This window comes from Microtus ochrogaster, unplaced genomic scaffold (genome assembly GCF_000317375.1).
Source record: "Microtus ochrogaster isolate Prairie Vole_2 unplaced genomic scaffold, MicOch1.0 UNK24, whole genome shotgun sequence".
Classification (NCBI taxonomy): Eukaryota; Metazoa; Chordata; class Mammalia; order Rodentia; family Cricetidae; genus Microtus; species Microtus ochrogaster.
This window is the reverse complement of record NW_004949122.1, coordinates 1,276,591-1,300,072: the sequence shown is the minus strand read 5'-3', so window position 1 is coordinate 1,300,072 and position 23,482 is coordinate 1,276,591. Positions and strand designations below refer to the sequence as shown.

The 23,482-nt window shown below is 47.8% G+C and overlaps 1 protein-coding gene across 1 annotated transcript in view; it reads left to right on the top strand.

The window, feature by feature from the left end:
- The first annotated feature begins 227 nt into the window (after positions 1–227).
- Positions 228–23,482, top strand: part of Slco2a1 (solute carrier organic anion transporter family member 2A1) — a 75,992-nt gene continuing 52,737 nt past the window's right edge. The window contains exon 1 of the mRNA XM_005367782.2: positions 228–991. Within this exon, the coding sequence (XP_005367839.1) occupies positions 902–991 (90 nt within the window). The 5' untranslated portion in view covers positions 228–901. The remainder of the gene's footprint in view (positions 992–23,482) is intronic.

Sequence of the window (23,482 nt, the reverse complement as noted above, 5' to 3'; positions counted from 1 at the left end):
GAGGTCAGTGCGGGGGCAATTCCGTCAGACCAGCGCTTCCCTTTGTCCCAACCCCCAGCACTTCAGGCCAGACCCGCTGACACTCGACAGCGCCTGCAGTTTACCTTGGCTCGGTTCCATTGAGTTCGAGCCCAGCCCTGGGGCGGCCCCCACCTCTCCACCTTGTTACGCCTTCCCACCCTCCTCTGCAGCGCAAAGAGCAGTTTAAATATAAATCAGTCCTCAGCACAAACAGAGCTTGGGCGGCGAGTCTCAGAGCCATCACCGGAACCAAGGGCCCAGGTTTGCGGAGCGAGTGCTGACACGCAGAACCCGGCTCTGGACAATCCCAAAAGCCGCGGAGACTCTTTGCTCCCTTCCTCCAAGTGGAGACCCGCTCCCCTCGGGTCGCTTTCAACTCTTCACCCCTTCCTTAGTTCCGTGCCCAACCTCTATCCCACCAAGTCCCCAGGTCTCTCCACTGGCCTGCAGCCTCCTTTCTCTTCCATCTGCGGTGACCCCTTCCTCGGGGGCCCGCCATCTCCCCGCGTGCCACCTCCGTGCCTGCGGGACCTCCTGGGTAGTTAGGGCTCGCCAGGTCGAGTCCTAGAGACTCTGGGCTTCCGCAGCCGCGACGACGTCAGGGCCCAAGACACCTGCCCGGGGGAAACGGCAGCGGCTGGGCGGGGGCTTGCAGCACCTCTGACACCCAAGGAAGAGAGGGAGGAGAGAGAGAGTGCGTTTCATCATCGCCGCCACTTATAAAAACTTCTGAGAGTTCACTCTCTTGCTCAGTCACCGCGTCGCGCTCCCCATCGCCTGGCTACTACCGCCGCAGCTCGAAGGTCCCAAGTCGCGCAGAACCTGTCCCCAGCCTGTCGTCACCGCCTGGGCCGGGCCAGGGGACTTTGCCTCGGTCGCGATGGGGCTCCTGCCCAAACTCCGCCAGGGCAGCGGCACCTCCTCTGTCTCAGCCAGACGCTGCTCCCGCTCGGTCTTCAGCAACATTAAGGTGCGTAGAGTTCAGGGGAGGGGAGGAAGGGAACCAACCTAGTGCATCGATGTGTCCAGTCCCTGAGCTCTGAGTGCACCGGCCCTCTTCTTTGTGCCCGGTGCCACATCCTTGGGGCATGCCAGGGAGTGTGAAGGGGCGACTGCAGGGCGTTCGCTTGTTTTCTCTCTGTCCCCCCCCCCCCACACACACACCCTGCCCCGAGTGTGTGATCGGGTGTGTATCGCGCATGTAAGCTCACAGGCTCTCCTGGGGGTAAGAACCAGAAGAATAGACGTGCCTCCACACAGAGGGAGCTGTACCGTTGTTCTTCCACGGAGAGAGAACACCTCCAGGGAAGTCTTTGGGGTCTCTGCTGTGGGCACGTTCTTCCTTAATGAGTGGATCCAGAGGACCTCCGTGGGCAGTAACAGGCTGTAGGCACGCTGAGATGCCGCAAGTCAGAGCGCACTCAAGTTGTCCTCGGTGGACGACAGAAGTCTGCACTCTTTGGCTGGGCTTCCCTACTTGCAGTTCTCCCAGACCAGCCAGCTTGCTACCTGGCTACAAAGCCCCCAGCAGTTTTGAGAAATCCCCAAACGCTTCTGGTTTGGAAATGGCCTCAAGCAAACAGCAGGCGCTCCAGGTTTATTAAGAAAGGTCACAAGAGGTGCCTGTGGCCTGAGAGTTATGGGAAATTAGGGAAGTAAAAACAAAACGGGGTGTTGGAAACTGTTAGGATGAGAATGCCTTCTTTGATAGTGGTCAGAAGTGAGGTCCACTTTCTTACAGGTCTAGAAGGACCAAGAATGGTTGAATCCTCATTCATAGTATTTAGGGGGAGAGGCTCCTGAAAAAAGCACCTCCTGGGAGAGCTAAACGACCCTGTGGAAAGTAAGAAGCCACAGAACCTACATCTAGGTACCTTGGGATCAGGCAAGAGTATGGTGCTGAGAGATTATTTCCCACAATCCTACCTTAGATGCAACAAGCACTCCAAGTATGGGATGCCCATACCTCACATGGAAGGATTGGGGCACTGTGTGCAGTCTATGTGTGTCTAAGAGAGGGAGACTGAGAGGTCGGAGTGGATACCACGTCTTTACCACAGGGTGTTACTGGTAGAACAGGGGTTCCTTGCGGAGAGCCCTGCCTTGATTCTTTTTTCCACCACAGTTTTAAAAAGTTGCATAGATTTCCCTCTTGGAATATTAATAACATGGAAGTGGGAGATAACGGTAAACAATCCTCAGATCGCCCCTTGAGCCAGACCTGGATGGGAACAACATGTATTATTTTGGTTCTGCCAGTTTGGAGGGACTTGGGGAATTGTGGAGATTTTTTTCATATTTTTAACTGAGGAATTAAGAGGAAAAGGCATGCGCCTGGGTTGGGTGGTCTCTAAGGAATGAAACTGTAGCAGGACTGGTGAGGGAGGACTCTGAGTTTCCCCAAGAAGGATAGGAGAGGTGGCTGTGCTAGGCTTCCTGACAGTGAGGGTGGCAAGGATGAGTGGGAAAGTTTGAGAATAATCCTGCAGTTACCCCTAATTCCTAAAATAATTGGCTGGCAGCTTTTTCTTTGAAAAAAAATATAAAAAGAAGATTTTTAAAAAAATGTTTCACATGCCCGAGATTCAAGTCAGAGCTCTGGACCCAAGCCAGTTGGCCTCCCAAGGGAGTTCAGTGTTCTTATCTATCAGTTGAGAGTTTTTCTTGATTCTGTTAAAACATCTCCTTCCTTGACAGATAATGAGCCATGGATGGCAGGGAGTTGGGAGAGAGCCCGTCTTGGCATCCCTATAAACTGAACCCAGTTACTCCATCAGACCCCGGGCACACCTGGAATGGAGAATCCCACCAGCTGAGCTTTTCCTTCTTGAGGAAGCTATGCCTGAGGCTTCACTATTTGAAGGGAGATTTCTTCCTCTTAATGACAGGTTGGAAGACTGCCCTATACCTTCCCAGTAGGGAAAAGGTGATACAAAAGAGAGAAGGTGACAAGGAACATCCAGCTCAGAGGCTGATTTTGCTAGAATCATTGTCACTGGGCTGGATGATCCAAGAGTCATGTTGTTGTAAACCCCACGCTCCACATGGTTCAGGAGTGGGGGTGAAATCTGAGGACAAGATCCATGGCCCATCCCAGCCACTCACTTCCTGGGTCATGCAGGAAACATGGCTCACCTTTCTTGGAGCCTCTTGAGTCCCTTCTGGAAAATGTGGGCGCCATGAACAGTTCCCACCCTTGCATCTCAGTAAAGAATTACGTGGGGTAAGAGAAGAACGGCTCTCCCCAGGGTGAGCGCCAAGTGAGATAAGTTTATAGACAAAGTCCATGAACAAGACTGTGTATTCCAGTGTTATCTAGGAGTTCTTGTTTCAATGCTAGCCCAGTATACATGAAGCCTTGGGTTCCAGCCTCAGCACCACATTGTGGACCCTGTGCAGGTTCAAGCCAGATGGGGTCCCAGAGCTGAGAAGGGAGAGTGGGCCCCACCTCTAGCCAAGATGCTATTTACAATTGATACATGCCAGCAAAGGGAGAACCAGTGTTCTTCAATGGAGCATCACTGGGGACACCAGCCACACTTCTGGGCAGACCCCGTGTCCAGGAGTAGCTGGCCAAGACAAAGTGGACTCCATGAGTTTTTTGTTTGTTTATTTTTTGTGGGGTTTTTGTTTAGTTTGGGCATTTGTTTTGGTTTATTGTTTTTTGTTTGTTTTGATTTTCGTTTTCAAGTTTGTGTGTGTATGTGTTTTAAAGATAGAGGCAGAAAGAATATAAAGTTGGGTGGGTAGGAAGGTGGGGAGGAACTGAAAGGGGTGGAGAGGAAAGATGATCAAAAGATATTGTACAAAAATATAACATAAAATAAATCTTTAATACTGTTTAAAAGTTAAGTAAAAACAAAACATATAATAAAAATAAGAAAAAACCGGGCATGGTGGTCCTGTAATCCCAGCATTCAGGAGATAAAGGCAGGGGGATTAGAAACTCAAGGTCCTCATTGACTACATAGTGAGTCTAAGGCAGCCTGGGCTACATGAGATCTGTGTCCAAAATCTCACTTATTTCATAATGCACAGTTATTAGTTAACAACTACAGTTAATATTAATCTTAATACCCATAATAATATCAACTATTAATAGCTAACAGTAATTGATTCTATGAATGGACAGACTTTGAGAATTGTGTGCCCACATTTCATCTGTTTAACAATTCTATCAGGTGCATAGTATTATCAGTCTCATTGATGAGGAAATCAGGGCCTCACAGAACCAGGAAGGCTGGCAGGGAGAGAAATGAGGCAGGAGAAGCCGTAGAGCAGAAAATTGTTCTATCCAGCCCCTCATCAGTATCATGCCTTCCACCCCAGATCTGAAAGTGGCAACAACACAGCCATCAGCTAACAGTACTTTCTCCAGGTCTGGGAGACATCCAGGAGGAGGTACAGTTGGTATCCAGACAGACTCCCTTAATACCGATCAGCTCCTACCTCTTCACCCTTTATAATGCTCAGTGAAAGAGACTTGCAACTCTTAGGGGAATGTTTGTAGTGTGTGTGTGTGTGTGTGTGTGTGTGTGTGTGTGTGTGTGTGTGTGTGTGTATGTATACAAAAGTGGACGGGAAGATGCACCCACTTCCCTCCAGAGAACAAACTACAGTATCATCCTCAGGACCACCTATCTCCCTTGAGAAAGGGTCTTAACTATCCTGAAGCTCACTGCTTAGGTTTGGTTGCTGGATCCCCAGGGCAGCTCTGGTCTCTACCTAGTATCAGGATCAACAGCACCCTGACCTTTGGCAATGACATTCTTACATAGGTGCTAAGTACGGAGATGGGTTCCTTCCTATTAGAAGACAAGGGGCTTATAGGTTGGGCTGTGGTCTTATCCCTTGGGAAGTGTTCTGTTTCTGTTGTTTGTTTGTTTTGTGGTGCTGTGGGCTGAATCCAGAGCCACTTACAAGAAAGCATTCTCCCACTGAGCTACCTTCCCAGCCCTTCTGGGTGAATTTTCACAGCTCCTCCTGCAGGAGGCATCTCCCAAGATCTTGTTTGCAAGATTCTTAGGAAACTGGGAGCCACTCAGACAAGGCTGTCAACTGCCTTAGTACAACCCCAGGACTCCAAGTTAAAAGCAGGCTCCCTCAGAGATCTTGGGGTAGGACAACTCCCGTGCAGACAGAGCTCTCTAAAGTGAAACACCCCTTTGGAGCTAAGTCAAAGTTATCTTATAGGGGGAGCCATCTGCTGGTGACAGCTGCCAAACTTGAGGAAAAGCAACACCTATTAGGGGATGGAGGGGCACCCAGTGGAGGAACAGTGGGAAGAGAGGATAAAAGGGCCAACCTTATGGCTTGCTTTGAGCGGACCGGGAACACTAGTCTGGGGGAAACTATCTTGTTCTTGTCTGAGCCTGTAACTTCTGAGGCCTTGGACCCCCAAATGGTGGAGAGGCATCTTGAGCATCGCTTCTTGGTTTTCAGAATCTAGGACAGCATGCCAGTAATCTAGTCCATCCCCAGGAAAACACTCCCAAGGGACTCCCTGCACCAAAGAATAGCAAAAGAAGACGGGAAGATGCACCCACTTCCCTCCAGGGGGCGCATCTCTCTAGCAGTCAAAGAAGTGTTCCCTTCTCAGAATGCCATCTTGGCAAGTTTAGAAGGCAAGGGTAGGGCGAAGGAAGGATGAGGATTGGTGGCTTCCTGGGTAATAGGACACTGGGATCCTCTCTGGGATGATACTCAAAGCCCTCCATAGCTTTTCTCTTCCCAACACAGAACAAATGAGAACAAGTCACATTTCTGCAGTTAATCTTTCCTGACTTTGTGACATGGCTACCCTTTTTCCATGCTAGGAGAGCCAGCCTGGGCTGTTGGGATGAGGGGCAGGTTTCTCCTCACCTTCTCTTGTCTCACGGTGTCATCAGTTACGGTGTTTATAGGGGACGGTCAGACGCCTCTGACCCCCATTTCCCATTCCCCCTCTTTTCTCCCTTGCTTGCTTTATTCCACACCATGGTTTTAACCACATCCAGACAGCCTCTCTATCTGCAGAGGCACTGGCTGTATATGTCTGTTATGTGCCCAGTCCCCAGGGCAGGGATGGAGAGGAACACGGAAGACTCAGGCTAGGAAGATTCCTGGACCCTCAGTGAGACCCCAGGAGATTGTTCTCTGTTATTCTTAGTCTTTCCAGAGATTCTACCCTCGTTTTCTCAAGGAACGCTGAAATGAAACGGTGTTGTGAGTTTGCCCTTGTTCGTGCCCACAGGACCTACGCAGGGGCTGTCACTAGGGGACCGGGGCTCTCTCACAGTGGCCCCATGAGAAAGTCACCAGTGTTGCTAGTACCAGACACGACCTGATTTGTTTGAGAGTCTTTTAGAAAACTGTATTCGGTTTAAAAACGATAACGGGTTCCTAGCAAAGCTGACCTTAGAGGTCCCGTGTCTCCTTCACCCACTTTCTCGCAGGGTTCCATGCTGCATAACAATGGTAATTCCAAGGGCTATCAAAAGCAGGAAATTGACATTGCTATCTCGTGCACTTACAACACAGTCTGGTACTGTTATCACGCGCAGGTTTGTGCAGACGCCGCCCACCCGAGGATACAGAGTGTTTCACCACCCACCACACACAACTCGACATGCCAGCTTGTTGGCCGTCTCCTGCTCTCACCACTTGCCCCTAACCCCTAGCCTCGACCCAGTCTCTGTCTCTAGGAGTGCATGATTCCAAGGATCTTACGTGAATGGGATCACGTAACAGGTGACCTTTGGAAACCCAGCTGCTTGTGTTCAGGATAATGTACTTCAGTTCCATTCCATCTAAAGAGCTGCATGTCTCAAGAGTTGGTTCTTTTCTATAGCCAGGTGTGGATGTACTATGCATCGCTGGCACACTGTTCACTTACTGACGGGCTTCTGGCTTATTTCCCATTTGGGACTAGTTCAGATAAATCTGCAAGAGTGATTGGGCACAGGCTTTTGTGTGGTCATAGCTCATAATTTCTCTAGGGCTAATGCCACGGTGTGTTGCTGGGTGTTGTGGGTGTTGTGCAGGGATACTTTAAAAAAGGAACTTCCCAGCTATTTCCTGGAATGGTCATCTCGCCTTACACTTGTTTTGGCTGCTTGACCGTGTTTGAGATTGTCACTCGCTTTTGTGAAAATTCTAATAGATGCGCAGGGGCTTCTCACTGTGCCCTAATTTGTGTTTTCCTCATCGCTGGCGGGATCAAGACTGAACCGCTCTTCATGTGATTGTTGGCCGTACATGTTGTCATTTTCCTTTTGTGTTATGTAGTTTTAAGAGTTCTTCGTGTACACCAGCTACAAAATGTTTGTCGGGTATTTGGTTTGCAAATTTTGTCTTTGAATCTATAGGTTTGCTTTTTAAAAATCATTTGAAATCATTTTATAGAGAAAATCCTTAATTTTGATAAATTCCAATCATCCATCTCTCTGTATGTTTATGTGTGTACGCCTGCTCAACTGTGGGCATTAGCCCTCATCTTCCACATTACTTGAGACAGGATTTCTTGCTTACTACTGTAGACAACCCCAGCCTTTGTTTGCTTTTGTTAGTCTTGTGTAGACCAGGCTGCCCTCAACTCACTGTGTAGCCAAGGCTGGCCTGGAACTCCACATCCTTTTGATTCCATCTCTAAGTTGCTTAGGCGACAAGTATGTGTTGCCATGTCTGGCTTACAGTGTTCTGGATGCTTCTTTGTGTGCTATATATAAGAACCCTTCATTGAATCATCATTTTTTTGGTGTTTTTCTTCCCTATATCGTCTCATAAAAGTCTTTAAAAAGCTTTTTTTTTGTTTTGTTTCTTACTTTTAAAATTTTTTGCATTTAAATATAATCCATTTTGAGTTGAGCTCTCTGTAGATTCGAAGATTGAGTCAAGGTCTTGTTTTCCTTACCTCTCGCTGTCCTTGTACCACGTCTCTCCTTTCCTAAACGGTCTCTGTCCAAAGCCAATTGGCTGTTGTCCTCATGTGGGTCCTACTGGCTCTTCATTCAGTGTCATTTTTGTGTATGTGTCTGCCGCTCTTGCCGGGCCAGCCACTGCCTGGTCGTTGTGGCTATAGAATGAGGTTTGAGGTGGGAAGGGCGTGCTGTCATCCTGTGGTGGTGTAGTTACCAGACTTGATAACTTACAGAGTTTCTCTTGCCCTTCGTCTTTGAGGATGATTTCAGGGCAGGTTTCAAGCTCACTCTTGGTAATGGGAATGAGATCGCATGCACTTCTGTCTCCATTTTGTCTTCTGACCTCAGCTGATTGATGTCTTTCCCCATTGGACTTTAAGATCTGTGCTTCTAAATTCTTTCCTCTGGGAGTGGGAGATGGCTCAGACTGCCATGCAAGCATATCCCCAAAACCCATGTAAAAATCTTGGAGCAGTGGCAAGGACTTCTAATTTCACTGCGGAGAGGGCAGAGACAGGAGGATTTCTGAGGCTCACTGGCCAGCCAACCCAGCTGAATCCCTAAGTTCCAGGTTCAGTGAGAGTCCCTGTCTAAAATCGAAGGCGGAGAGAGACTGAAAAGACACAACCTCCAGCCTCCACATCTACATGTATGTGCTCTTGCGCATGTGTACACAGACACGTACCCACACAATAAATGAAAATTCCTTTAGAATCCTAATGACATCCCTGAAGAGAGGTGTCAACACCTCCTTCTCACAGCTGAGGAAAAGGAGAACCATGCACGGCTGCATGCCGAATAATGGGCAAAACAGAAATTCCCACCAGCATCTCCCTCCCAACCCACTTCTTCCTGTGGCCATGGAAGGATTCTGACTTCTAGATTCTATTGTCTGGGACCATGAGGCTTGGACTCAGTGGTCTCAGGGTTTTCTTCCCCAGCCTCAGATTCTCATCTCATGCTGGCAGTTGCTGATTGAGATGAAACTAGGAGCGGAACTGGTTAGATCTGTGCTATGCTTGGAGACCTGTTAGGAAGCCGGTGGAAGCAACCAGATTCTTCCATCATTCCCTGCCCACTTGGCTCTGAGGACCTTGGGTCCGCCTTACTGTTGGAAGTTGATTAGATTTCTTCAGGAATGAAGAGTGAAACCAAGGCAGAACTGGGGGTGAGGGATGGACTGATACTGTGGGGGTGTGGGAAGTCCCCTTCCTGAGCTGGCCTTCCCAGACTCTTTGTATTCTGGGTAGTGAAACTCAGCAGAATTCCCAAGAGGCTCAGCCACACCCAAGGGTGAAATGAGGAGAGGGAGCCTGAGGGCTTGTGAGGAGACAATGGGACACTCAATAAGATCAGTATTGGGTGCTAACTGCCTTCTACTACGAGGGATACGGCAGACTCTTCCCTCCTTAGAGGTTTAATGAGTGTTGGGGTCCTAGAGGAGCCTGGAAAGTTGCTTATATCCAGAGGACCATTGCACCTGATTTCCCTGGGATATGGGCTAGCCTAGAGCACCAAGAGTCTTGGTTAGGACACAGAGGTCCTCAGAAGGGACCAACACAGAGCTCCTATTTGTCAAATGCCCCATCTCAAGGCCATGGGTTCTACAGAGAGTAAATGGGTTTCCACACCTGGGAAGGACAAGAGGACAATGTAGCTGAGGATATAGCTAGCTCAGAGAGGTACATTTCCTTGATACATATCCTTTTTTCCCCTTAGAATCAAGTGAATTTGGGGCTGGAGAGATGGCTCAGAGGTTAAGAGCATTGTCTGCTCTTCCAAAGGTTCTGAGTTCAATTCCCAGCAACCACATGGTGGCTCACAACCATCTGTAATGAGATCTGGCCTGCAGGCATACACACAGACAGAATATTGTATACATGATAAATAAATAAATATTTTTTAAAAAATCAAGCGAATTTTATATTTTGTTCCACAGTCATCTATTTCTGCAAGTTTGTTCTTGATTCCCAAATCTTGTAGTAACATCAACAGCCCAGGAAGTCGCTTTGTGTCTCAAATGCAGGACCCAAGACGAAGCCCACCACATTTGAGAAACATGACCCAGATAGACATCAGGTGAGAGCTACTTTATCCGGCTAGCTCACCTCGTCAGCTGCTTGGGTGCTGAGATAAGGATTCTAGACCATTTAAAAGGGATAGGGATGTGGGTCAGAAAACTCTTAAACTGAGCCCTGTGGGACACTCCAAAAGAGGAGCCAGTTACAGAACCTGTTAGGAACCTGTAGAACCCTGGGTTTGGGGATAGGGACATATTGGTAGACGGCTACCAATATCTATCAGCAGAGATAGCAGGTTTTCCTGGGGTCTTTAGTTGCCAAACAGATCCCTAGACAAATTTTAGCCAACCACCTTCTCACTCAGCTTTGTAAATCATTCTTCACTTGGGCCTTGGGACCTCCTCTTTTTCTTAAATTTCCTGTTTTTCTTTGGTTCACAATGTAGTTGAGGCAACAGTTGGGAGGTGAGCGAGGAGTCTGTAGTTGACTGATTGTGGGTGAGACCCTTTCTAGCTAGGTACTGCCATTCTGTCTGCCTCTCCAAGAGGCTCCCAAGTTTCTGAGGTGAATGTTCTGGTTCCCAGGCTGAAGCACTGCTTCCATTTGCCCTAGGACTCAGGATTTTCAGTTTTAAACCTGGAAATGTTATAGGGAAGTTGAAATGAGTAAGTTGACTCACTGGCTCCCATGCTAGGATAGTTTACAAAATCAAGTTTCTACCCTCTGTCTTTGGGGTGCTGTATGTAGTGAGGAGGGCACAGATTATGTTCCTGGATAGAAATGAACTTTGAGGGTTCATGGAAGCTTCCAGAGAGCAGCTTACTGGTGGACCAGCTTGCACAGTGGCAAGGCTCATTAGTCTCTCTCATTTATGAGCGAAAACCCTTCTCCCCACTTCCAACATCCACTGTGGATCATGGCTGGTTCATAGTATAGAATCTGTCCAAATAAGATGGGATGAGCTACAGAAAGATGAGGCTCTCTGGTCTGGGGGATTATAGAATTTTAGAATTAACTGTGATGTGCAAACTCATTTCCTCAAAGATGCAGAAATCCACTGGTGTCATTGTCCATGTAGTTTCAAAGATGAGGACCTCAGTGTATCACCAGGTGAGCCCTGCGGATGTTAGCACCCCAGCCTTATCTGGTCCATGCTGAGCTAAACTCAATCCCTGCTCTTCCATGTCTCTGCTCTGCAGAAGCCCCTCCACTCTTGGTCAGTCACCTCCTAGCAAATCATGGCCCCATTTGGCCTGTTCTATCTTGCTTTCCTGATAAAAGCAACTTAGGGAGGAAAATGGTTTATTTCGTCTTATACTTTAGGTCCTAATCCATCTCTAAGGGAAGTCAGAGCAGGAACTAAAGGCAGGGATCATGGAGCAACGTTGCTTGCTAGTTTGCTTTCTGGCTCATGCACAGGCTAGCTTTCACCTACAGTCCAGGCCTACCTCCTTGGGATGGCACCACTCACTTAGGTAAGGCCCTCCCATGCCAATCATCGGTTAAGACAATCTCTCTCAGACATGCCCACAGGCCAGTCTGATTTGGGCAATCTCTCAATGGAGACTCCTTCAGATGACTCTAGGCTCCGTCAAGTTTATAGCTGAAGCTAACAAGACATAACCTATGTATATATTTAATGCATAAGTATGTAAAATTTATAGGGAGTGGGGTGGAATTATTCATACCTGCTTGGCTGTCTTATTTGTATTATAATTCAGTTTAATTTATTTTCACTTTTGCTTTTTTTTAGAGGGGGGGACAGAATCTTGCCCCATGGCCCAGAGTTGAATAAGACAGCTAGCCTGTGAACAAGGCAGAGAACAAACAAGCAAGAGTATTCCTCCATGATTCCTGTCTTTACTTCCTGCCCTGACTTCCCTTAATGTTAGCTTATGACTTGAAGATATAAGGTGAAACAAAACCAGAGAAAGATTCACTCATTAAATCAGGTGTACCTTGAACTTGCAATAATGCTCCTGCCTCTGCCCCCTGAGTGTGGTTATTATGTACATGAGCCACTCTGCCTGGCTTTGATTATCTTTAAAACAGTTGCCCTTAATTCCAACATATTTTTAGTAGCAATAACAAAATTCCTTCACACAATCACACACAAAAGCATATCCATGTTATTAGGACCATGTGTATGGTGAGCCATATAAAAATGGACAACGGTGACTATAATTATCAATATGTTTGAGGCTTCCTGTAAGGGAACACACCAGCTGTGTACGAGTTTAGTGAGTGTATGTGGATGAGACTAGGCCCTTCCAGAACTTTGCTGTGAAGTGCAAACCATGACTTCACATTTTACCATGGAGGAAATTGGGAGGTGGCCTGTAGGGAATGTCACTTACACAGGTTTGGAGCTGGAACTAGGGCTCTCTGGGGGACGCTGTCTGGAGATTTTTCTTCCCCTCCACAGCTGGTCTGTACTTCATGTATCTCCCATTGTTTCGCCCAGAGCTGTGCTACATCATGGCTTCCAACCAGAGGTGCCGAGATGTTGCTGTTTCCTAAGCTGGGTTTTGCCAATGTCCTGGAACTCTAACTTCCGCATGGTTCTTCTTTGGTTGTATGTTCCTTCTTCTCTCATCGTGAACGGAGACCCACATTCCAGGGGTACAGTACCCTTAGATCTGATGTGGAGAGGGGCTACTGAGACTCACACTCCAGGGGTACAGTACCCTTAGATCTGATGTGGAGAGGGGCTACTGAGACTCACACTCCAGGGGTACAGTACCCTTAGATCTGATGTGGAGAGGGGCTACTGAGACTCACACTCCAGGGGTACAGTACCCTTAGATCTGGTGTAGACAAGGGATTATATCATGGCTTAAAAAAAACAAAAAAACAAAAAAAAAACTCACTTGATTTCTAAAAGAAAGAATTAATGGAAACCTAGTCCATCCCACAGTGTCTTAGCATACAGCTCATCTGCTTAGAAACTCCGACTGAGGGAAGGGCCAATCAAGTCACTGGAGAGTCCATGACCAAATCACAAGATGTCTGCGGAATCTTTGCAAATCTTTTGTGTGTATGTGTGATGTTGGGAATTGAACTACAAATCAATGTTAAAGTTTTAAAAATAAATCAACCATTGCGAGGAGCTTGTTCTCCGATGTTAAGTAAAACGAGGTAGGATGGACAACTGTATTAGAGGGGATGGATGTTTCTGAGAAAAACACAAAGCAAGGCAGCTCTAAGAAAGGCACACTTTAGGCAGCAATGGTTCTTGGGGAGGGCGGCTATCAACAGTTTCACTTTGTTCTTTGTGGCTTTCTGTATTCTCTATTGTTCTTCGACAAACATACCCTATGTTTATGCTTAGATGAAACTAACAACTCCAAACCCTAAAGAGCGTAGTGGTATCCACCCTCCCTTGCCAGGTGCACCAAGACATTGCACCAGTGGTATGTGGGGGGGGCAATGGAGAACAGAGTGTTGCTTTTCCAGGGCTCTGAGAGTGGACCAAGGATGCGGCAGGGTTGCAGTGAGAGGGATGGGGAGGTCCTGTAGGGTGGCTGTAATTCCCATTGCATCTTTACGCCTAGGACTGCATTCCAGTCTCGCTGCTTTCCCAGAGACGGAAGCAAAGTCAGATGGATAACAATACTTGAAGCCTTAAAGAGTGGCAAGAATGTGGAACATTCTCCTTTCTGGGAAGACGGGAGGCAGGTCTATCCAGGAAGCCCTCCCTGCTCTTCTGGTGTGCTCCCCCCCACACACACAAGGGGCTGGCTCAGAGTTTAGGAATCTGGCCCCAAGGGTTGACGGAACTTCCTACAGAGATGAGTGTGTGTGATCAGCTGCTGCCCTGTAGGAAGAGCAGCCCAAGGGTGGAAACAGCAAGAGCAGAAGCCGCCCTGGATCTGCTGAACACTAATTGGAGGAATGATCCTGCTTCGGGGGGGTTGATATCTGGGAAGATGTGGAAACCATCTCTGAGCGGACTTGCCCAGAGTCACTTTGGTGAACCTGGATTGCTGCCCTGCCCCACATTGTCTGCAGGGCTGGACCCTGTTCAAGCAGCAGTGACCTCTGACCCTCTGAGGCCAAAAAGTGGCGAGGTTCATTTACTCAGTCATATTTAGGTGTGTGTGTGTGTGTGTGTGTGTGTGTGTGTGAGAGAGAGAGAGAGAGAGAGAGAGAGAGAGAGAGAGAGAGATAGAATTGGGTTTTTTTTTTGTTTGGTTTTTAGACAGGGTCTCTCATCTCACCAGCCTTGAACTCATTAAGCAGTTTACCTTGGATGACCAGATAGCCTCAAAGGTCTGCTTCCTCGGTGACAGGATTACAGGTGCACAAAAACCTGCCCAGCTTCTTTTTTTCTTTTTACACGGGTTCTGGGGATCAAACCAAGGACCTCACACTCACAAGGCAAGCAGTTTGTTGAGTCATCCCCCCATCTTCATCATCTTCATCACTTACCATCAACCGTGAGTGATCCAGTGAAGGACAAAAGCAGAAGGGAGCGCCTGTCCTCCAGGCAGACAGACAGACAGACAGTGCACAGTTAGGCCAAGAATGGCAAAGTCTCAATGCCATGCGCCATATAAGTCTGGGAGAAAGCTGACTGTTACCAAGGAGAATAAGGTGATAAATAAGGTGGAGTCTGCTCTACATACCTGGGTCACAGACCATGAACTTTAATGTCATCCTCACTGCCCTCCCATGGAGTGACTGAATGTCAAACACAGCAAGGAATGAGACAAACAAGGTCTCTGCCTCCCAAAGGCTGGGAAGAAGGCATAAGATGGACCATAATGAGCTCTAGGGAAAAGTGGCTTCCATCAACAACACAGGTCCATGGAGCACGGAATCCCTCTTACTGCAAATACGTAGAGGTGCTTTGTAAAAGATGCAGAAGAACCAGAACTCTTATGCTGTTGATGGGACTGTGAGCTGGTCTAGCCATCATAGAACACAGTATGGTGATCCCTCAAAGAGTTAAAAATAAAATCACCACATGACTTAGTGATTCTGTCTCTGGGTAGATATGATGGTTCATCTTAAATATCAGCTTGCCACAAGCTAAAATGACTGGAGGAAGAGGTTTCAGCTAGGGAATTATCTAGATCAGGCTGGTCTGTGGGAGATTGTCTTGATGGATAATTAATATGGGAGGGCCTAGCCTACTTTGAGTAGCACCGGGTAGTCCTAGATAGCACTTGGCAGCTAGTCCTAAACTAAGAAAGCTAGCCGAGCATCAAGCCTACCTGTGAGCCAACAAGCAGCATCCTTCATTGTCCCTCCATGTTTCTGTGACTGTGAAGTGGGATCCTTAGTCAGAAGCAATGCTGTATACAATAGCAACCAGGTCTGCTTTGACTTACCTCGATGCTGGGCTGTGGCCTGGAACTTTAAGCTGAATAAATCCTTTTCTCTCTTTGCTTTAGGTCCAGGTACTTAATCCTAGCAACAAAAATGAAGCTAGGGCAGTACACAGGCAAAGGAACAGAAAGTAGGGTCTCAACGTGATATTTAAACATCCATGATCAGAGCCGCATTAAGGTAGAAGCAGCCCAGGTCTCCACCAATGTATAAGTGAAGAAGCAAAACAAGGCATAGCCACAGGCTGGAGCACTTAGCCTTCCAAAGGGAGGGAGGGCATTCTCTCGCACACTATAAAAACGGATGGACCTGGAGGACATTCTGCTCAGTGAAATATGCCAATCGCAAAGTGACAAAGATGTGATTTCATTTAAATGCTGTCTCTACCATGGCCGAATTTATACATACAGAATGAAGAGTGGCAGTTTCCTGGGGTTGGAGTGGTGGGGGAGAGTGGGGAGCTACTGTATGCGAGATGAAGTGTCTGAGAGGCCGATGTTGGTGATGGGTGCACAGCACTAAATGCATAATGTCACAGGAGCGGGCCCTGTAAACAGTCACGATGGCAAATGGGTTGAAATGTGTGTTTACCATAGCCAGAAATATATGTGGGCAATCGGTGGAAAGGCTCTGGACACATGTCTTCCAAAAGAGAAGAGAATAAAGAAAAATAATAACAAAACAAAATGTAATGAAAGGATGGAAGAATAATGGAAAGGTGGGAGGGGGAGCAAAAAAACAAAAAAAGCCCAAACCAAACCCCTTTCATTGGAAAGTGGAGAATGATGTGCCAACCAGATAGAAGAAAATCACAGCCCTTGCGAATGACCTACCCTCATCATTTCCATGCCAGAGTCTCAGGATGTTTTAAAATATACAGTCAAAGTGCTTTTGAAAAGAGACATCTACAACAATTGAATGTGAGGGTCAACCACGTCCCTTCCTGCTCTACCCCTTCCTCCATCCTTAAAGATAGTGGCTTAGCATCTTGAAGTCCCTCATCTCCTCCTCCCCCTCCTCTCTCATAAAGACTCTTGTGATTACATACACAGAGATCTTGGATAAGCTCCCAGTTTAACATCCTAATCACACCTTCAGATTTCCTTCTTGCCATGTAAGCTAATATATTCAAAGGTTACACCTGTAACTCCAGCATTTGGGAGGTGGAGGCAGGAGGACCAGAAGTTCAAGATCAGTCTTAGCTACAGAGCAAGTTGGAGGTTAGCCTGGGCTACATCAGACCCTGACTCAAAAATCAACCAACAAACCAACCAAATAACAACAAAACCAAGACACTTGAGGATGAAAACAACAGGACCCAGGAAGGTTGACAGTCAGGGGACAGGAGGTTACCAGGAGACCGAGACATAAAGATGAGTTATCCATGTTAGTAATGAGTAAACATGCCTAAAGCAAAAAGCACGTCAGGCTGCAATGTGTTTGCAATATCTAGAGGTGACTGGGACTCACGTCTAGAATATACACAGAACGTAGCACAAGAAAACCAACAAGAAAACATGTGGAAAACTTGAGCAGGTACGCTAGAGTCCCTGCATTTCTTTGAATGCCACTGTTATTCTGTCCAATCACAAACAGGCACCTAGGAATTACTGGCTTGGACTAAAGCTTCTGTCCATAGTGTGTGTTTGTGTGTGTGTTTCCACACACACACCTGCCAATTCTCTTAAAATTTTGTGATTGATTGTGTTGGGCCCACTCAGATTATTGAGGACTATCATCTTTGCTCGAAGCCGGGTGATTCTGCATTTTAATTACATCTGCAGACTTCTATAGCAACATCTGGATTGTGTTTGATTGAATGGGTGGAGGCACGCCTAGCCATGCTGACGTGTTCAACTCACTGTTACAATTAGGACCTGTGCAGGCTGGACTGTGACCGCTCCAGGAGTTGGGGGTACCATGGGACCATGGGGGAATCCATGAAATGTGGGGCCCTCCTGAAACTGTTTCTGGGAGGCATGAGTGCTTGGGTGAGCTCCTATAAGAAGCCTAGGAAGGGGTGTGGTCTGTCCCTTTCCTGTTAGGGAAAAGCTATGATGGGAGGCTGCTTCCTTCTACAACAACTTTGCCAGGCCACAGGATGAGTGGCTCACCAGCATCTAGATGCCCCTTCCGCATGGTGCTTTCCTGCTGCTAGGTCACAGGCTCCTGGGGTGCAGACGTGAATGGGCGGGTGGTGGAAGGTAGGTGAGCTCATGTCTGCTACTCCTGGAACGGCAGCTGTAGGCGTCGCGTGTTTGCTTGACTTATCTTTCCCATCTGAGGATGCTCACTGATGACGGCGTTCAGGAATCTTGAGGTCGGCAGGGAGAAAGCCCAGCCCAAAGCAGCCAGGTGCAAATAAGGAGCTCACATTCCCCTCTTCTTCTGCACTTGCACTCAGTGTTCTAAGTGAAGAAGGAAAGGAATCAGGATGGGGAGCTCCCCCATGCACACTGTGCAGCCAGACCCCCACACCTGGCCATAGGGGTGGGGAGGAGTCTCATAGATTCTCACTCCACAGAAAGAGTTTGCTTTTCAGCATCCCTGTTTTTACAAGATGTGTAAGACCAGAGGTTGAGCTTCCTCACTGGACAAAAAGATGTTAGGACGGGAGGACTTAGGCTCAGACGGACTTCCTTTGACTCTACTGCAGTGATTGTCTAAGTGGAACATTTCCTTGTGCCCCACCCCAGACTACTGAATGACAAACTGGAGACATTGGATTCACTGTGTTTTGGCAAACCCCTCGATATTTCTGATGTGCCCCAAAGTTCAAGGACCTCTACTCTGAGGCAAGCACATCTCGAGGCCCTGACGTGCAAGTAGAGTGTACATCCTGTGGTTGCTACTATGTGTGTGGCCAAGGCACTCATGCAAGTGATTGGCAGGAATTAATTCATATTCGGCTCTCCTGGTTGCCAGGCAACTTGAATTTTTGATGTAAGCTTTTGTAATGGATGGAGGAAATTTGCCTGGCCTCTTAGACTGACCAGTGAAAGCCTCCCAGTACTTTCCAATGTAGCTCAGGTAAAAGTCAAGTCACTGACCCTGAGACCTCTCTGAGTCAGGAGACAAGAGTAGCCGTCTTAGCCAGGAGGAGCAGCCATTGTGGAATCCACAGTCTCTCTACTGGTACTCAACACACACAGGCTGGGTTCTGTAGCAATGACCACAGAATACCAAGAGGACAGCTTGGCTCTCTGCCCTCCTGGGACAGCCATCAGGGAAAAAGCTACAACTTCCAGATAGAACCACATGTGTGGACTTCCATCTATCCAAGGCTAGACCAAAGACTCGGCTTCAACCAGACTGTAAATACTGTTAGAGTTCAAGTGGCCCTTGTCTGGCTGCAGATCCGTGACCTCGGAAAATCAGGGTTTAGTTGTATTAGTGTATCTGTCAAGGGCCTGGGGCTTTTTCCTGGTCTGGTGTCAGTTTAGTATCTCAGCTGTCAGGAGGTGTCCATGGGGCTCTATGTCAAGGAAGCCTTCCACCTTATTAGTGGGGACCACGTGGAACCTGGCAAGGAGGCAGAAAAAGGCTGTAAAGATGATGGGATCAGTGTTGGTGGGGAGACAGCTCAACCTAGCCTTCATAGGCCAGGGTCTGATTCCCAGCACTGCCAGGAAAAAAAATAGAAAGAGGGAGTAAAATAAAGAAAAAAGAAACTGGGACTGGTGTTTGTGTTTCATACGCTCTCCTCCAGGACGTGAAGCTGAATAATGGGCAGAAAAGTCTGTCTTTCCCTGGAACCATCTGCAGCCTTGCTGAAACCCATTTATAAGACCAGAGAGAGCAAGTCTTGTCCTTGGTAGGTAGACAAGAGGTGCCCTGCCCAGATTTCCCCCATACTAGGCCTCTAACTGATCCTTTTTTTTCTTTCTTTTTTTTTTGGGGGAGGGGTGGTTTTTCAAGACAGAGTTTCTCTGTGTTGTTTTGGAGCCTGTCCTGGAACTAGGCTCTTGTAGACCAGGCTGGCCTCAAACTCACTGAGCTCCACCTGCCTCTGCCTCCCGAGTACTGGGATTAAAGGCGTGCGCCACCACCGCCCAGCTAACTGGTCCTTTTTTCCTTGTTGTCACTGTCCCCTGTCTGTCTCATCTCCTTGCACTCTCTCTTCCGGGACCTCTCCTGATAGACGACACTGTTAGACTGCCTCCCCCAGCTGACCTGTTCACTTGCTCCCGCATGCTCTCCTTCAGCCCTGTGGCCTGTGCCTCTCAGCACCTGCTCTGTCTGCCTCACCGTCTGAGCTCCTTGTTTCCCTCACACCACTCTGTCCTCTCTTGTCTCTCAGATGTCCCTTGCCATTCCTGGGCCACCTTAGTTCTCAGCCCTTTCCTTGCTAGAAATCCTCTCCCTTGGCTGCTCCCCAGCCAAGGCCACTGTCCAACCAGAGACTTCCTGCCTTGTCTAGCAGCCTACCCTCTCCTAGTCTGTCGGCTTTCTTCCCTGTTGCGGGTCAACCCATGTGAAAGGTCCGGCAGTTGCCATCCCGGCTTAGCAGTCTCCTGTGATGGTCAAAAGGAGATGAACTCCTATGGTCCCTCTATGGAGCCAATTCTCCTTTACGATTTAATTTTTTCCTGACAGTGCCCAGAGCTTTCCCTAGCTAAGTAGACCTTCCCCTGGCCAGAACACACTGTTTTCTTGGAGATGGCCCCTGTTTTTCTCCACTTTCTAAAATCTAATTATCCTCAAAAACCTAGTTCTGGCTCACTTCTCCAGGGACCTGGCTTTTACCTGTCCATAGTCCTTGTCATGGTAGGGCGCCTGGGCCACTTGTCTATTGTCTGACCAATTCTCCTCAAGAGATTTTGCTGCAATTATACTCAGGGATCTTATCAACAAACTGTTCCCAAAGGGAATCCAGCCCTGTTTGATTCTTGATCTCTCCTAGAATGTACCTGACCTAGGGAGCTAGTCAATAACTATATGCTTATGGTCTCGAATGTTCTTTTCTAGGAAGAATCAGCAATAATACACTGTCCCTCTCCTCATAGCCGTGATTAAGAAAAACCAAGCCTTTCAGAACCAATAGACCAAGGCAATTACAAAGTGTTCCCTGTTGCTACCATCTTGGCTCTCAAAGAATGAATGCTGACCAACAGGATCAAAGCTTCATGCTAAGCACCCTGCAAATGTGCGCTGTTAGTCTACAAGCAATCCCTTAGGGCTGTTCATATTTACTGCCATTGCCACAGCTTTACCCACACAGAAATGACACTGGGACTGGCTTGTCATCTTCTAGTTCACAGCACTTGGACAACGTAAGAGTCAAATTCAGGTTCCATGCAACACTCAGGCTTCAAACTTGCCTTTGAAAAAAACCCTGGCCCCCATTGTATTATAACAGCGTCTGTTGACTAAACAAAACACCACAAGCTGGGGTGCTTAAAACAACAGGGATTTATCTTCTTTTGTGTTTGAAGGCCAGAGATAAAAAAAAAAAAATTAAGTGTGAATCAAGTTGATTCCCTTGAAGGCTGAAGGCAAGCATTCCAATCTCCTTCCTTCTAGAGACAGTCAGAGGTCCTGGGTATTCCCTGACTTGTAGACACACTGTTTCAGTTTCTGTCTTCACTGTCAACGTGCCCCTGCCTGAGTGTCTTTCTGTCCAAACATCCTCTTATGGGCAAAAGCCAGTGGGCTCAAACCTCCTCTATTTCAATAACCCAACACCATCTTGATTATAGTTTCAAAGACCCTCTTTCCAAATAATGCCAGATGTCAGGAGTGAGGATGCTTACGTAGCTTTCTGGAAACCACGATTTAACCTGTAATACCCAGCAAGGAGGCTGGGGACAGAGAATGTCCTTACTGTTTTATGTGAGTCCTAAAAGGATTGGAGCAAGACCATAGCAAAGTGTACTAGGGAGCACTTGTAAGGCAGGGGGGTGGGTACGAAAAAGGTATGGAGACTTTTGAGGGTACACAGCCTGCCTTCCCTGCCACAGTCACCCACACACGACCTTTGGGTTCATGCCTTTGGTACTTGGTTGGTTAAAATCTGAGCAACGGTGGCAGGACCCTCTCATGGTCTCCTGGAGGTTACTAGTGGAATTGTGTTCACAATTTAAGGCAGAGAGGCGTTTCTTTCCCCTGAGGTGTCTGATGGGGTGCAGAGATCTGAACACTGGGTAAGAGTTTTTTTCTGCTTCCTACCACCCTCTTCCTTGGCTCTTTTCCTGCTTTTCCTGCAGGGAGGGTGGAACAATCGGCTCTGCTGAGTGTTACATCATTCCTGTTGTGTTTTATTTTGCCTGAATATCTTTTTGTTTATTTGTTTGTTTGTTTGGTTGATTTTTTTGGTTGTTGTTGTTTGTTTTGTTTTTTGTTTTTAGAGACAGGGTTTCTCTGTATAGCCTTGGCTCTCCGATACTCACTCTATAGACCAGGCTAGCCTTGAAATCAGAGATCTGCTTGCCTCTGCTTCTCAAGTGCTGGGATTAAAGGTGTGTGCCATCACCACCCAGCTTTGCCTGAATATCTTATCCTGGCTCAGATGGACCTGCTTGCACAGGGCCAAACTTGCAGGGGACTGACATCACGTTTGGGGTGGTGGGACTTTGGCAGGGACATAGAGATGGATCTGTTGGGAGCTCTGGGCTAGAAATAGCCCCTGGGATTCTGAAGAGAATAAAGGAATCAATCCACAAGGATTTGCTAAATAAATTTCTTTGTCTCCAGAATTTTTAGGGGGAGGTGAATGGGTATAGCGGAAGACAAGCACCTGCTTCTACAATGAATTTATAACCCAATTTGACAATTTTTATGTGCACTTAATACTAGGTTAGGAGTGGCTGAGTAACTAGGGTGTCATTCACTTGGCATTTATTCCTGCCTTCTCTCTGTTGTCAGTATTTATGGGGAGGATTGCTTCTTCCTCATGCTTACCCTGCGTCTGTGGTCATTCCCTTCCCATCCTGCTGGCGACAGGTGTGTCCTGGGTGCCAGGAGCGCTGTAGGGTCCGGAACACTCAGGGTGGCTGTAATTACAGTCGGGGCTCAGCTCCCTGAGGGAACCTTGGAGAACTATAGTTCAAGGGACATCCTTTGACCCTAGACTGGTGAGTAGAAGTTCGTGGAAAGAGGGGCTAGGAAGGTGGATCCGTGGGTGAAGCGCTTGTCGAGTAGCATGAGGAGCTGAGCTTGAGCCTAAGAATCCTCATTAAAAAAATAGGACAGAACCGAGTGTGGTGGTGTGGGTGCTTGTAACCCCAGCGCTGGGTGGGAGAAAGTGCAGAGGCAGGGGGATCCCAGGAGCTTGTGACCAATCAGTTTATCCTACTTCTCAACCTCTTCGTCAGTAGGAGACCCCATCTCAGAACAACTGAGGTTGTTCTCTGGCCTCATATGCACATACACAGATGCGCTCACGCATGTACGTGCTCTCACTCGCATGTGCGCATGCACACACGGGATGGTAAAGAACCCTCAAAGGAGAGCATTTCTCATCATCGTGTGTTGCCCAACAACACATCACCCGGTGTGGGAGGGAGCAGCACCCTTTCCATTTTGTTACACATTTCAGCACTTAGCACCAAGCACTGAATGTAGGTGGGTTGGGACCTTAGAGGCCAGTTGTGGCCCCTGTGATGGGAGCTTAGGGAGAGGGGAAGGTGGGCGAGAGTTAGGGAACGGAGGGCACTGTAGGCTGGACACTGGGTTATCATTTCACCCAAGCTGGTGGGACCCCCACAGGCTTGTCACTGTCACGGCAAGCTCTGGTTTCCATTCTCAGATCATGCTGCCACCTAGAAGTCTTTTCCTACAGAGTCCAAAGGCAAACTGACAGGGGCTCGTGGAAGTCGGGAAAGTGGCTGCCTTGGAGCTGAGGCAGGATGAAATGAAGAAATCCCAGGGAGCTTTGGGGATGCTGGGAACGATCTAGTTTTTATTATGGGTCCCTTAAGTGTAGCTGGGATGGGAATCTTTTCCAAGCTGTATTCTTACAACATATGCGTTTTCTAGGTGAATGTCATACTTCAATAAGAGGGTTCTCAAAAGACTTCCCTGGCTGGTGTTTGAAGAGTAGATAGGAGCCGGGTGTGGTGGCACACACCTTTAATCCCAGCACTTGGTAGACAGAGACAGGTCTCTGAGTTTGAGGCCAGCCTGGTCTATGAAGTGGGTTTCAGGACAGCCAGGGCTACACAGAGAAGCCCTGTCTCAAAAAGAGAGAGAGAGAGAGAGAGAGAGAGA